The 16,252-nt window shown below is 43.2% G+C and overlaps 2 protein-coding genes across 7 annotated transcripts in view; one reads left to right on the top strand and one right to left on the bottom strand.

Annotated features, from left to right (window-relative positions):
* Window positions 1-2,016: 2,016 nt before the first annotated feature.
* pkp2 (plakophilin 2) lies at window positions 2,017-13,231 on the bottom strand. The gene is made up of 13 exons (XM_077006818.1): window positions 12,932-13,231; window positions 12,357-12,415; window positions 11,643-12,256; window positions 10,798-10,927; window positions 10,241-10,448; window positions 5,168-5,345; window positions 4,888-5,005; window positions 4,512-4,682; window positions 4,110-4,286; window positions 3,727-3,880; window positions 3,283-3,472; window positions 2,788-2,875; window positions 2,017-2,680 (listed from the first exon to the last, which is right to left on the bottom strand). Exons 1-13 carry the CDS (start codon window positions 13,128-13,130, stop codon window positions 2,612-2,614), a joined length of 2,355 nt encoding a protein of 784 aa, XP_076862933.1. The 5' UTR covers window positions 13,131-13,231; the 3' UTR covers window positions 2,017-2,611.
* A 1,259-nt stretch (window positions 13,232-14,490) lies between these two features.
* dennd5b (DENN/MADD domain containing 5B) overlaps window positions 14,491-16,252 on the top strand; it is a 35,791-nt gene continuing 34,029 nt past the window's right edge. For 2 of the 6 annotated variants that reach the window (XM_077006814.1, XM_077006811.1), the window contains exons 1-2: window positions 14,491-14,845; window positions 15,331-15,476. In XM_077006814.1, the coding sequence (XP_076862929.1) occupies window positions 15,368-15,476 (109 nt within the window). In that variant the 5' untranslated portion in view covers window positions 14,491-14,845; window positions 15,331-15,367. Of the gene's footprint in view, window positions 14,846-15,037; window positions 15,116-15,155; window positions 15,477-16,252 lie in introns of those variants that run through there. The other 4 variants (XM_077006815.1, XM_077006813.1, XM_077006812.1 and 1 more) reach the window with 3 other exon arrangements.

The raw sequence follows: 16,252 nt of genomic DNA, 5'->3' as shown, positions 1-16,252 counted from the left end.
GGAAGCACAGCTAGCAAAGAACGGGCTTTTACAGGACGTGGAGGAGCGCGCAGATGTGGCATTATCAAGTTCAGTTGGGCTTTTTAATCAGAACATTATGCATTTATAAAAATTTTATTCAGTATAAAATGCACAAAACAAAAACGTGAAAGTATATTAGCTAGCTACAGACCGAGCTAACAGACATTAACCGTCACTAGCCATGTCAACTTCTATGACTTTCCCAATTTCCCTCTGGGATTAATAAAGTGCTCTATCTTTATCTAACCGCTAAGTTCCTACGGTAAGCGACAAAAATTTTAAACGAAATATAAAGCAATGTTAGTAATATCACCCGTTTTATTATGCGAATATGAGTTTAAACTTGTAAAATTGTACTAATAGATAGCTTCTATGCTAGCGAGCTGCTGTTTGGTCTAGTGGTCAGATTTGCTTACCTGAGGTAACCTGTTTTTTACATCCTTTCAGGTGTACTTTGAGTCCTGGGCATACCTGACAAGTAGTGTTGCCACCTGTCCCGGTTTTCCCGGGACCGTCCCGGTTTTCACGTGCCTGTGTCCCGGTTTCCCTGGGCTGTCCCGGTTTGTCCCGGTTTTTCTTATTTTTAATATTCGGTCCCGGCAAAAAAACTAGGTTAGTTCAAATCACGATTCAGACTGTTTCTGCACACTTTAAATATGTTTTTTTTTTATCGCTGTGTCCAATTTAAACCCCTCCGGTAACATTTTACCCACCCCTGCTGTGAGGGCATGTGAGGCCCAGTGTGAGGACTCCTGATGATGAGGCATGGGTGTGGCCCTGGAAAAGGCAGTTCTGTGTGGAGGGACATGTAATGTCACACACAGCGGCTCCCTTGAGTGATGGAGAATGTCACTCTCCAAAGGGGAGAATGGAATGATGGACTGTCACTTAGGATGGTTAAATGGGTGCACTGGCTAGTGCGCCAGTGAGCTGTCTCTTTGGTCTAGTAGTCAGAGCTCCTGTTCACCTTCTCTGTTATGTTTTCAGCATCATCCATCTAAGGTAATAGAAGTGGTAGTCCTACAAGTGAAAGAAGATATAGAGAGAATACAGTGGTGACAGAGGCACTTGGGGTGGTGACCCCTAAACTGGAGGAATAGTTCAAATCTCAGAAATGACAACATCAATCTCAGTCAAAAATACTGCAACTCTAGAAACAGCTAAAACTACTGCACCTCACCCTCAAACTACCAGGACTCTGGTAGGAGGCCAGAGTGTCAGGAAAAAAGATACAACCACCCACTGGAAGGGTTATATACAGTGTATATATATATATATATATATACCGATCAGCCATAACATTGATCATCTTGTTACAGTGGCTCCTGTTGCTGTGTTGGAAGCAGGAGAAATGGGTGCAAGGATCTGAGGCGAGGGCCAAACTGATGCTAGACTGCGTCAGAGCGTCACTAAAATGAATGAGTCTTGTGGGGGTTCTCAGTATTCAGTAGTGGAAGTCTGATGTTATTTTTTTAAATCATGACGACAGTTCACTCCGTGTGTATCACTTATCTGGAGAAGACATGTCACCAGGATGCACTATGGGAAGAAGGCAAGCCAGCAGTGTGGTGCTCTGGGTTATCTTCTGCTGGAAAAGCTTGTGTCCTGGCATTCACGTGGCTGTCACTTTGACACGTACTACCTACCTGAACATGGAGTGCAGTAGCTCACCCCTTTGCAGTGGCCTCTTTCAGCAGGATAACGCAACCTGACACTGCAGAAATTGTTCAAGAGTGGCTTGAGGAACATGACAAAGTTCAAGATGTTGACTTTGCCTCCAAAGTCCCCTGATCTCAATCCCATTGAGCTCCCATTAAAAAAGCCAACCAACAAACAAAATTATAATGTGTATTTATATGGCCACTTCCACTTCCTCTGTAACAGCATGCACAATTGACCGGAGTAGATTACAGCAGGGCGGAAATGTCACGGACCGATGTGTGGCGAAGCTGGAATCCAATGACGGTGTCATGTTAAAAGTCACATGCAAGACTGTGTGCTTCACTTTTTATTTTAAACCCATTAGCGATGAGTGACAAACACCTGCGCTAAATAACAATGAAGGGCATCCCAACAATTGTGCTCATTTGGAGGTGCTCCAGGTGTGGTCTACAACCTCAGGTATTGCACCACTCAGTTTAGGGGCTCAGTGTGGCGTTGTGTATGGGGCCTGAGTGCCACGTGTACGTTTTAATGGGGAGTTGAACACCACGGTGCAAGCATGACCTAGCAGCTGGAAACGCAAGGGAAAAAAAAGACTTTAATATTGTACTTAATAAAAAAACTGTACTCCTGTAGGAGTTTGATTTGTGAAATGTACCCAAATATTAAAAACGGGTTGAATGACAGGATATCTTTACTATGCTTTTTTCCGCTGTAAATGACCAAAGACTGGAAGCTAAAGGCAGAGATATTTTTACACAGTACACAACCGTTGTAAAGTATTAAAAACAGACTACATTTACACAAACACATTCACAGATGGAAGCCTCTTTCAGAGGGTGTTTTCCTCTCTGAATCCCTTCAGTTAATCCCTTCAGTTAGTCGTTAGTGTTGTTTTGCTTGGAATCCTCCTGTTCTCCACCAGAGGTCAGTCACGAGCAGAACTCACAGCCTTCATGGTCCTACTGTTTATGAAGTCAGTCTTCCTATAACCAGCCTGCAACAGATGTGAAACGTGTGCGGTCGTAAAACAGAGTTTATATAAACTTGAAGACTAGTACTCTGTATAGACCCTTAACCTTCAGTGAGACATCTGCCAATTACCTTTCTGTAGCTACTGTGAAGTTCAGAGTGCCTCCATAGGGTGTGCAGGAGAATGCTAGCAGCCTGCCCACAGCTGGTGGGTCCATACCTACACCAGGAAAGAAACAAATCTTTCAAACAACATCTTTCTGTGTGGTTACCGATAATTACTTAAAGTAATTACTACTATGATTACTACTAAGTCAATAAGGAAATCACACCAGAGGTAAAGTAGGTCATGATTTTAAGGTGTTTTCAAAGGCCTGATGGGACTTGCCATCAATCATGAATGCTTTAGATTGGTTTAATATCAGAGAATCTCTGTGGGAAAATGATTAATGGAGGCATTTCAGAGTTTTCTGCCTCAGTGAAGTTTAACTTCAAATCCAGAATATAAAACCCAAATCCTTATGCGCATGTGCATTCTCAGGCTCCTACTAACATTCGTTTTCATGAGAGTCCTAAACCTCACATGTAGCCCAGCTCATTGTGGATGGCGTGGAGAAGCAAGCGGACCTGTGGTCTCTGGCGCTTATACCGACGACCCTGGGCAGCACGCCGTGGTTGAGGACGGCACGGGCGCCCTGCACGGACGCCTGGCTCAGGTTGTTGAGAATGTGACAGACGGATGTGACCTCCGCGGCTGGCTCTGCCTTCGTCTCTGTAGCGGGTAATATGGGGACCAGGTCTGGCAGCACCTGTTTAACTAGGCCGCATACGAAACACGGCGTCAGGACCACGATTCCCTGCGAGACTCATTTGAAATGTGGCGGATGTGCACCGCTGCTAGAAAACCACGTAAACAGCTTAACGAAACTCACATGAGGCCACACATGGAACAATAGCAAAAGATTGCACTGAAGTGTTCGTTAATACAAATGATTAATACTGTTTGTATTATGATATACTAATTATTATATATTAATGATCTCAGAAAGTGATGGCGGGCAGGATGCTCACTGATGTCTTGGTGGAGCTCTCTGTTGCGAGAGAGGTTTTTGAGCAGGTAGACGGAGGCCCTCCTCACACCATCCTCACCCTCCTGAAGGATCTTCTTCAGCTGCTGCAGGCCCCTCTCCTTCCGCACGATGACGTGGGCCATAGCCTGGGACACCTAAGAGGCACACGGCAGAGTTGATCTCAGCTTTCACGAACAAGGAACTTTCTTTCTTCACTAAAGCTTGATTTGTGAACGGTGATCGGTTTGTTGCGTGACTCATACGTACACGTTGCTATGTAGGAGAAAAGTGCCCAAATGCTTGCACTACCTTGGCTTGAAGTGTTGTTACTATCGACATGCATATTTACACTGCAGGCACCTCACCCGAGAACACACACGTTACCCCTTTGCCGCCTGCTGTCAGGTTCTGCATGGCACCGATGGCCGCCTCCTGCGTGAACTGCCGGTTGCTAATGGCAACCAGAGACAGGTACATTCGAATGGTGATGGCACTCCACAGCCACTGCACACCGTGAGGGTTGCCGTTGTCCTCCAGCAGAGGGCAGTCTAACTCTGAGTGCTGTAACGACACCAGCGAAGGAGAGAACGTTGGAGCTCCAGTGATTTCTTTTTTCTAAAGGAAATTTTGCTAACTTCTCCTGACCCACATCAAGCAGGTACAAAATGTCATAACACGTATGCTTTTAGGCTACAGTTATGATCTCATGCAATAAATGAATACATCAGCCTTTGGCAAGTGTGGAGTGAAGTTGTTTAAGATACGTTCAAAAATCACATCACTGACGCTTTGGGCCTCTGTGATTTTGGGGCTCTTGACACTGAAGCAGCCGTGTGGCTGGGGCTCGACAGCGAGGTTCTGTTGGGGCTCACGCAGGACAGGTATCGGCGTCTCCGGGACCTCCGACTCATACTGATAGGTGAGGTTGTGCAGAATGCACACGCAGTTTTCTAAGGCCTATGGAGGAGAAAACACAGCATTGTTTACCTAATCACTGATATAAAAAAAAATGTTGAGTCAAATTAGGCAACGTGCTCAGTCTAACGGAAAACCTGCAGCTATTACAAAACATACGCAAAACAAGTTTATAGGACACATGAATAAAAGAGGCTAAGTTGTCAGAGTAAACATTTGTGGGAGAAATGGTCATGAATGTGGATACCTTGTCATCAGGTTTATAGTCTGCGATGGTCCCACGGATGTAGTAAACAAGACAGTCGATGAGGAGGTCGCAGTCTCTCAAAGCCCTGCGGCCGTTCGGTCCTGCCGAACTCACGTTCCTACGAGCCCGACGCACCAGAGATCAGACGCATACTGGTACACTACAAGCCCATAGTTTGTACACTACAAACCCATGTGTGAGCACATTGTGACGGAGTTGTTTGCCCTCAGACAGATGTCGGGATGTCTCCAGCTGGGCTGCCCTGCTTGTCTTGGCATACCTCAGGCAACCCGTGGCGTTCAGGAAGACGTCAGAGTCAGCTAGAAGCTCCAGTTTGGGGTTTTCTCCCTCAGAGATGCCGGAGCAGGGCACGAGCACGGTGTCGGTGAGGGGCGTCACCACCTCTCTGCACAACTGCTCCTTCAGCATGTCATGAGAAGACAGGTTCCACAGCAGCCCTGAGGACAGAACCCACAGCCAGACACTTAAGGAAACAGTCTTCAATACCAGAGGATTATGCCAACACCAGGACTCACAGGACTTCAAAGCCCTCTCATCAGACCTTTTTACATTTATTTTGTTTAATTTGGTTTAAACATTAATTAAAAGGAGCAACTATCATTGTGGAATTGTTTTGCTAAACAATTACATACATTATTTGAATGTGCAACTCTGACACAAATAAGAAAGGCTCTACACATTACAGCAGATATAATTCCAAGAAAATAATCAAAAAAAATGTTTCCATTTGTAAAAGGCATCTGTTCTCTCACACACAAGTCAGGGAATTCAAAAGGAAGTGCTCCATTAAGCCCCAGATGAAGGAACAATCCTAGCACAGACAGTTGAGATATTATAGATCTTTAAACGTCTATCTGTAGATTCACCACCAAAGATTTTCTCCATTTTATGTAAAATGCAACTTGAAACACAGAGACACTGGGTGAGGTTTCCATTGCATTTAGGATACAAAGGACAAAGGAATGTGGACAATGAAAAGGGGACATATATTCTCTTGTGATTTTGTTCTAGCGAATTACACAATCATACAGGTGCAAAAACAGACAAAGAGAGAAGACACTTCCTTTTCATTCTGACCAGGACCAGTCACATTTTTACTAATTTATGTTTAATCAGCAGATGTACCTGTGACTTACAAAACCTTCCAACAGAGTATTTGTAAATGCTGCAGCCCATAGTTCTGGATCACATACATACATGTCCAGAAGCTAATCTGGAATTTGGGATCTCCAGGTGGTCAGAGGACTTCTGATTCTACAGAAGGGTGAAATGCACAATCTCATGATGAATGCCGTTTGCTTTTAGAGACTTTCAAGTCAACAGGCAGAAGAACTGCACTGAACATTGGAGGAGTTGAAACATTTAAACAGCGTTGGGCAAGTTACTTTTAAAAAGTAATTTGTTACAGTTACAAGTTACCTTGTTTAAAATGTAATTGTAGTGTAACTTTTCTGATTACTTTTGAAAAGTAATGTAACTAATTACTTTTGGATTACTTTTTGATTACTTTAAGGTTTAAATGAGTATTGACCCATGATCAACATTTAATTTTTGAGAACTGACAGTGTGAACCTTAAAAGAGTACTAAGCTGAGAGGGAATTGCTGACAGGCAATCACAGGAGGTCCACAAGTAGAGATGCCTGCACCAGGCATGTACGATTCTCAGACTACTGTCATCGGGCCATACTCTTTTCTGCTCCTCCCCCAGGCTCTACCATTTTCACAGTTTACAGACTAACACAAGCAGGTTCAGAAACCACTTCTTTCCCACAGCGGTCACCTTATTGAACTCTTCCAAAGACCATTCTTTCCTTCCCCTCTATCTATACCTTACCATCCACACAAAATCTGTAGTGTTCCTCTTCAATTCACATCTGTATAGCCCTATCTACAGTGGTATAGGATAATCTGTGTATTATCTGTATGATTCCATCTGTATTTATCACATTTATTTATACCATACTTTTTCTTTGCCCTGTTATGTGTGTGCATTGTACTTCCATAACTACATTACACACACATGCATTTCCCTAGGTAATTTATCTACTCTGCACATATCTATTAATCATCTTTACTTACACTAGCTGTAAATAACTGCATTTTATCTCTAAATACTGCATTCTATACAATCTGCACGTGTTGCACTTGATTAGATACCAAAGTGCATTTCATTACTTCATACAAATCTAATTTAAATGTATTGCTTGTCGAACGGTAGGTCTAAGATAGGTCCAATGATACCAATTGGGTAGGCTAGGTTGTGTTGTAACGACTACTACTCCTCGCAGCAAATTCCCTAACAGACAGGCACTTGGCCACTCAGGGAGTTTTAGCCCTTTAAGTGACACTGGGGGAGCAGCGCCTGCGCGCGCCAGGGGAGGGAGAGAAAATAGTGCTATTGTTTGAGTTGCGTGGAAAATAAAGTTTCCCTCCTCGGAATTTTCTGGATTAAGCACTTTTTGCCTCGGTTCCCGAACCCGCTTTAGTGTCATAGACATCGACAAACGTTTTTCCAACACCAAACAGTCATAAATACTCATTTGATACCGTCTGTCATTGTCTATAATAGTCATGTATGATTTCAACGAATACCTGTTTAGGACTTTAAACAGCTAATTTGGTTAGCCTGTAAATCAAGCTAGCATGCTAAAGGACAAACACATTCAAGTGATGGTAGTAGCTAGTAGGGGTGGGCGGATCAATATTTATATCGATAGTATCGATACAAAGGTGAGGATCGGTATCGGATCGATACCACAACGAAAATATCGATTCTTTTGCTGCAGTTTAGAGGTCTGCGCGGGACTGCTTTTTTAATCCCGCTCCCGCTTGTTTTAATCCCGTTCCCGCCAAAAAATCGCTTGTTTTAATCCCGCTCCCGCCTGCACCTGCTTGTTTTAGTCCCACTCCCGCCCGCACCGGCCAAAAAATAACTTGTTTTTTTTTGTTTTAATCCCGCACCCGCCCGCCACATACACATTTCTGTCGCCCCCCGCCCACAATCCTAATATGAATTGAATTAATTAGATTTAGTACTTGAAATTTTCTTATGTATTTATTAAAACAGCAATATAGCGATGGATCGCGCTGTCCCATTTCTTACCACAGTCCAAACACATGCCGTCAGGTGACGTACACCAACACTTTCTGATATCAATCACAACAAGCCAATTTCCCTCTCCATTAATTACAATGGAATATGACTTCCATACATCAGACTTTCCTGTAGTTGGCTTAATTGTGGTGTATTCGCCTGTTTTAATTGAATTTTCCACAGCTGAAACTGGTTGACCGTCTACAGCAGGGGTCGGCAACCTATGGCACGCGTGCCACCATTGGCACGAGGCATAATCACTGGCACGCGACACGCTGGACCAGCATCAGCAAAAATATATATAATTTAATATAAATTATTATATTAATGGATTATACTTTCGCGAGTGACCGTAGCGCGCGACTCCGCACGCACACCTTGCGCGAACGGCGGAGGCGTTTATACTTGGCGATCGATCGCGATATAATACTTAATTTGTGTCCATTTACACATACCCCCCCCTCCTCTCCTCGGTCAACAATTTAAACTCGCCGCCATAGTGGCACACTCATTGACTGGACATGTTAAAGTTGGCACTCCATGTCTCAAAGGTTGCCGACCCCTGGTCTACAGTCTCTGCCATTTCTTTTCTCTAAGGCGGGACAGTAAATAACTCAAAGAAGAAGTGTAATAAAAGGGAAGAATGTAAACATGCTACTGTTCCTGAATAAAAACCTTTAAATCTGTTGTCAACATGGGAACAGAGCCAAAAAGGCACCTTGAGGGATACTTCCTAGGAGGGCTTTGTGAGCAAAGAGCCAAAGGTTACGAAAGAGAGCCAATTATAGTTTACACTTTATTTGCACTACTGAATTTATTTACAAATATCTGTGTGCAATGAAAGACATTTTTGTGTTTATATTGTTATATTTATATTTTTGTTAAATTGTTGCTTTTTTTGTTATTTTGCACGAGAGACCTTTTTCTTAAACAAATGTGTGTTATTCTTTATATTCTTAAATATTTTATATTGTTCTAGTTAATAAAAAGCATTTTTATTTGCCTAAAATCTTCATCCTGTGTTTAATCATAATCAACTAACTAAGGCAAAATTACAAACTATTCAATGATCATGAGTCACATTTCAAGTAAAAAGTATAGACACTTTTTACATTTCAAGTAAAAAGTATCCCCCCCCCCCCACCCCCAACGGTTTGGAAGTATCGGTATCGGCGATACTGACCAGTATTGTATCGGTATCGTATCGATACCAAAATTCCGAGTATCGCCCACCCCTAGTAGCTAGCCCAGCAGGTAGCTATGGAAACCACAGTGTTTGACGGACAGCATACCTTGCTGTTAGCTCGCTTACAACCTCAATACTGGTTGCCTTCTGATCGGAAATAAACCTCCAAACTCCGAAATTTACACAAAGGCTTGGCATAATCACAAATAGTTGCCGATGGTGGCACATGGTTCACATTTATTGACAACACGGAAACAAAACAAATGCTTCTTAAATGTCCAGTGCTTGAAGGTATCTGTCATTATTGCTGCTTGAGCTGAAACTGAACCGCGCGCTTGCTGCTCCAGCACAGAAACAAGCGGGAAACAGCGATATAGGGCGCAAAGCAATAAAAATATCATTAAATATTTCGCAAAGGTTTTTGTTTATATTTTTTAAATGTAACTAAAATTGTAATTCTTAATTTTTCCAGAAGTAACTGTAACTGAATTACATATTTTCTCATTGTAACTGTAACGAATTACAGTTACACTTTTTTGTAATTAAATTACGTAACGTCGTTACATGTAATTCGTTACTCCCCAACACTGCATTTAAACCAACTTCAGCTCAGAACAGCTTCATTTCCAACTGACGTGGTTCCGGAGATACTCTGATCTGAACTCCAACATCCCTACACTTTATTATCTTGAAACAAACCGAAGAACTGTTGGGTTCCTTATTAGGCATTCCAAAAGGCTTGCATATGTGAATCCAACATTTTACAGGCATAACCTCGTAGGCATAACCTCGTAACTCATATGTCTGACCAAGCTCAGGGCAGTCACTAGTGACCGGTGAGTTAATCAGGGCGGTCACTACTGACCGGTGAGTTGCTCAGGGTGGTCACTACTGACCGGTGAGTTGCTCAGGGCGGTCACTACTGACTGGTGACCTGCTCAGGGCGGTCACTACTGACCGCTGAACTGCTCAGGGTGGTCACTACTGACCGGTGAGTTGCTCAGAGTGGTCACTACTGACTGGTGAGCTGCTCAGGGTGGTCACTACTGACCGGTGAGCTGCCGGCGGGTCTCCGTGTCCCGGTTCTTCTGGAGCAGCTGCAGGATCACGCCAACGCCAAGGCAATCCTTCACTTCCATCTTGTTCTCGTTGCTCTCGAAGACGACGTTGCGGAGCGCTCCGGAGGCAGCCTGCTGGACCTCCTCGCTGCTGGACTCCAGGAGCTTTAACAGCTTCGGGATCCCATGCAGGCAGAACAGCTGAAGGTCCAGAGAGGGGGCGTTTGAAAGGAAACCATCAAGGTCAGGTTTCACCCACACTATTAAGTTCTGATTTCATCCATGTTTGGAAAACAGCTATAAAAATGTATTTGGAGGTGTGGAGTTTAAAAACTTGAACAAATTAATCGTGTTGAAACCATTTAAAATTTTGTGATTAGTTGTTTTGTTTAGAAACTATTGTGGTTTGGTGCATTCCCAGCTTGCCTGCACTTACAAATGCTTATGCATTATCAACTGCATAATAGAACTATGACACATTCATTATCAATGACAAAAATAAGTTTTAACCATGGCTGCAGTCTACAGAGTGGTGGGTTTGATATCTTACCATTTTCTTCGCCTCTGCACTGCTAAAGCACTGTTTTTGGATGTAGGTTACAGCAGTGACCTGCATTTCTGTGTTCTCATGAGAAAGAAGATGCACAGCCTTCTTCAGCGTCATCTCTGTATCCTGCTTTCTGGAGATACACACACACCCACAAATCTTTTTCTTGACATCAATAACATCATGACAAGCTATTACATTCATGCCATTCATGTGTGTAAACTTTACAGGTTGTAAACATTGACACATGCAAATGATAAACAAATGAGAAAACAGACAGACGATACTGGTGGATGCAAAGGCCTACAAAACCAAACAAAACAGAGATAGGAGTTTGAAAAAAGAGATAGGAGTTTGAAAGATAGGAGATCTGTGCGACTGTTAGAGGGGGAAAGAATTCCTAAACGAACTGGAGCTACTGAAGACAAGGATGCATCACCAAGACAGAGAGATGGTAAGCAGAACAGGAGATGATGTGAGGTGTGGGAGGAGTGGGAGGGAAAAGGGACGAGCAACATGACGAAGAAACAAGACCATTAAGGGCTTTACAAGACAGAAGATTAATTCAGAACCAATGAGAATACAGTCTTACCACTTGAGAATATTATGCATCATCCCAAGTCGTAATTAACCTGCAAGTCGGCTTTAGTATGGCTGACGGATGGATTATGAATGGAATTTGTGCTGAAACCCGAGCTAGTCATGAAACTGAAAACTGAAACTAGATTTAAATATTCAAAATAGTTGAAATAGTGAAGAATTGTTTGAAATCACCATAAGAGTGAAAGGCTTGAAGTGATAGTGTAACATTACTGGCTAACAGGCCACACTTCACAATGAAGCCTTACTTTAGGATGGGGACCTTGGAGCCCAGAGTGACGTTATGTTGTTTGACCACCGCTGTTGTGTTTGCATTCCCCTCCACGCTGTCCAGAGAGGCAGGCTGGGAAGGTCGTCGGCTTGCCGTGCCCTGCCTGTCTATCCTGTCAAGAACCAGCCAGGACAAGTTCAACGATTCAAGCGCCTCCTCTGGTGGCTCACTGAAGGATCTCAGCAGCTTCTGTTTCCCCAAAGCCAGCTGTTGATGTCCCGGCCTGAGAGGGGGAACGTGCGAGCTGTCAGGTAGGAAGACGTCGTCTAAAGAGTCTTCCCTGTAGATGAGCCTGCCGGGAAGCTGGAGAGTTGCACACGGGCCCGAAATGAACGGCTTCGTGAACCAGTCCGAGTGGGCAGAGTTCAGATGTGGGAAGGCCATGTGCCGCCGGGTGGTTGAAGACACGGAGCGCTTCGTAGGAAGAGTGAGGGCTGTGGGGCCCCAGCGCAGGCCGGTTCTGGATAACCCATACCGAAACGTCCCACAGCCCCCATTAGCTCGAGGGACCTCCAACCTGTGAGAGATATCCACCCTCTCCACTGGTCTACAGGTCACCGATGACATATTGTAGTCATAAGATGAAAAGGGCTGTAACAAAAATTCTGCTTGTTAAATCAGTTCCAGTAAATAAAATATGTGATGCATTGAGTACATAAAGTTTAGAAATACCAAAGTAAATTGGCTGTACCTTCATGGAGGCATGTTTTACAGGTGTGCTGGTTAGTAGTTGGCTACTAGACAGACTACCTGAGAGACACAGAATTGGTTGAGCCCCGAAATACAACAGCTTTGGTAACCCACAAACTCCTTTTTGAATCACATAAATACATTTGTTACTTTGTCCCACACTTTCAACATGAACACGCGGGGTTAGTCACCATTCTCCAACAAAGGAACAGAGTACAATGTAAGTTTCTTTATCAATGAATGTTCTCTCTTTAGATCCAAGTTAGTAATTAACCTACATTTGTTGACAAGTTTCAAAAGTAATCTAAAACTAAGTAGATCTAATAGGCGATTATCGTTAATTTATCAAATCTAATTGTTACGAGATCACAAATCTATTGAAATTATTTCTCTTGTGGGTTTTGATTGACGTATTTAGGTTACAGATATTACAGAAAGTGAACAAAAGATTTTAGAAAGACTCAGCAAAGCTTTTCGGCTTTAACTTTTTCAAATATCAGTTTCCCCCAAGATATTCCAAGCATAAATCAACATGATCGAGAGATCGGTGGTGAATCAGACTGATAAAGCCTGTACCTGTGAGTGTGGGTCGCCCGCCTCTCCGGGACAGAGTCAGCTGCACTTGCTCTTCCACTCGGCTGCGCCGGTGCTGGACCTGTGATCCCGACTGGGTTAGTTCGTCCTCGGATGGCAAAGCTAAACTCGAATCGTGGGATTTAAACGTGGTACTAAGAGGCAACACTGTTCTCATGAACATGGACTCGTCGGACGCCATACTGTCGACGTTCCTATGTATGAAAACAGCAGCAAGTTCAAGTTCTTTGTACGTCAGGTGTGTTTTTTGTGTGTAAGGGCGTGTACGGTGGTTACCGAAGGGCGTGTTTCCTAAGCGTCACCCAAAATATACTATTACTCCACGGAAGTTTCAAAGGTGGCCACTCATTAAAACGCCAGTCCGAACTTATGTCCTAGATACATGACAATAATACCATCATGTCTATATACATTCTTGCAATGCAATTTGCGCATTAATCTATGCAGTAGGTATATAAATATCATTATTTGTGTTAACATGTCTATCGTCAAATGGATGTTATACATACAGACTACATTTTAATCAGCTAATACATTTTCATTTATCAATCAATTAATTCATATAAATGTAAATATCAGGCGTATTCTTTATTATTATGCGTTGGCTTGAAGCCAGACTTGTTGTTTGTGTTTTTGCCAGCAGGGGGAGACACTGTTGCGCCTCATAGTGGATGTAAATGGTGGCGCCAGAGAACACAACAGTGATTTATTCTGACGTCTGTTGTGTTCACTTACATTATTTCTACCAAAAAACGTGCTGATGTAACTTACAGCCTTGGATACGCTAAATAATATTTCCCTGGGATGTTGCGGTTGAGTTTAAAATAGATAAAATCACAACTGATCATTCAAATTAGAACGAATGGCGGTGTTTTGTTATTTCACTGAGTTGTTGACACTGGCTTTTACAGCAACCTGCCTAGGGACTACGGATGAAAATGAGCTTCTTGGCTAACTCCGGAACATTTGCATTGATGTAGAAACTGAAATGTTGATTAATGTGCACTGTCCCTGTTAAATAAATAAATAAAATGGTCATAATGCCACAGAATTACTTTCAATTAATTACGAAATTAACGAACCAAAGAAGAATTAATACGCCTGTTCTGTACACCGACTATGCTACACGAAATGCCAACACTCCCTAATGTCTCCTCTGGGTCCTAGGTAAGAATCACATTCAGATTGTAATTCAAATAAAATTGAAGTCGGACTGTTGCCATCATGCAGGAGATAGAGATCGTGCATTGACATGGGACTCCTGCTGTCCTACATTATGACTGCTGCGGTGGATATGAGGCTTCCAGGGTTTTTTGTTACTAAGAAACTGTGTCTGCTGTAATGAACTTTATGAATTATTAGCCAGGATGGTCCTGTAATGGTCCTGTCCAGTGAGGTATGTAATTGTGGTTCACAAGAGAGCCGTTATATTTGTCCTTTTTGTTGGTCAGCTGACCTTTCCCAAGATGCTCATGGTGACACTCTAATTAACGTATTGATTAAATGGCATGATTTGAGACTACCTGCAGCCTAGACTTCACTTGAATGCTACTAGGCCAAAACATATTAGGGTTATTTCTTGGCAACTTACAATGAACTGTAAATCAGGAAAGCTATATTTACGATGGAGTTGATGACTGAATGAAAGAGCTTTGCTTTATATCCTGCATTGAGAACAATGAACAAGAGATTTCATATACATGCAAACGAATTGGATAAAAATGGTTTTAAAGGTCCCGCGAGCTCCGGGGATCATCGGCTAACGTGCGTCAGTCTACGCGTGCGTGCGTCAGTAACGAGAGCGTGCCTGGTGGAGTCGAGGCTCGGAGCTGTCAGTAAACCTGAGCTGAGGTCTCAGTAAGAATCTCTCCCTCAGTTGGGAAGAGCTGTCTCTGAGTAAGGATCTCTCTCACTCACACACACTAAGTATTTTTCTCTCATTAATGATCTCTCACACACACTAAGGATTTTTCTCTCAGTAAGAATCTCTCTCTCTCACACACACACACTCACTAAGGATCTCTCTCTCATTAGGGATCTCACACACACTAAGGATTTTTCTCTCAGTAAGAATCTCTCTCTCACTCACACACGCACGCGCACACACACACACACACACTCACTAAGGATCTCTCTCTCACACACACACTAAGGATTTTTCTCTCAGTAAGGATCTTTCTCTCTCTCTCTCTCTCTCTCTCTCACACACACACACACACTCACACACTAGGATCCCTGTGTCTGAGGGTAGAGTCGTTTCGACGCAGCACCGACACCAGGACTCCATTTCCAGTCGTGTGTCGTTATTTCGTGGTCGTCGTGTACAGATTCATCACACACCACACACGCCTCACCGACATGTTTTGTGTCATTTTGCTCAGAGCTTAGAGGCGGACAAAGCGGACCACCGCAGCCAGGATGAGCTCCAGCGCCGCGGTGTCGGCTCCGGCGTCCTGCCGCTTCGCCCATTACTTCGTGATATGTGGAGTGGATCACCGAACCGGGCTGGAGCCGGACGCGTTAGCCGGTGAGACCTCCTCACGTCCCGCAGCCCTTCAGGGTGAAACGGGCATATCGAAACACAACGCTTCTGATACACCAGGGCCAATGTGCACAAGTTATGGAGCTAGTTAGCATAGCTGACTACAAGAGTCCTTCATTGCCTGTGCTGTTTATATAAGGTGTTTATCTCAGTCTGTTTATCTCAGTCTGTTTATTTCGGTCTGTTTATTTCAGTAGTCTGTATGTAACGGAGTGTTTTGGGATTAAACGGTATCAGAGCTGCAGGAGTGACGATTAAACCCACCACGGAGACTTAGAGACTCGTCACTGAGAAATAAAGCCACAGTATTTTATTTTAAGTCTTCCTTAGGCTAAATAACTTGGGGAAGATTGAATATTATGACTTATTTACTATTCGATCACTTAATTAACAATTGGAAGTATTTTATCTAGGCAAAAATTGCGTTTAAAGGTGTCTAGCCTCTCTTGAGAAACAAAGGAAGGTTCCCGAGTTGAATATGAAATTTCTCAATATTGGTGTGCAGTCTCCACATTTTGAACAGCCACATTAAAAGTAGACTTATCTGTTGTTTACTGTAAACACGTCTTCCTGTACTGTACAGACAAGCCTAGAGAACAGACTCCAGATTATCAGACATGAGGATCAGTGTGTGGTTTTTAGCTTGATGTAGATGTAATACTGTGAAACTGATTAGAGCAGTTGACATTACATTACTCTCCTTCTGTGCAGTTACATTTAACCTACGAAATGTACCAGATCAGCCTTGATTATTATTTAAT

Source organism: Brachyhypopomus gauderio, chromosome 5 (genome assembly GCF_052324685.1).
Source record: "Brachyhypopomus gauderio isolate BG-103 chromosome 5, BGAUD_0.2, whole genome shotgun sequence".
NCBI classification, from domain to species: Eukaryota; Metazoa; Chordata; class Actinopteri; order Gymnotiformes; family Hypopomidae; genus Brachyhypopomus; species Brachyhypopomus gauderio.
Note: the sequence above shows the minus strand (reverse complement) of the source record. Positions and strands in the feature narration are given on the sequence as shown.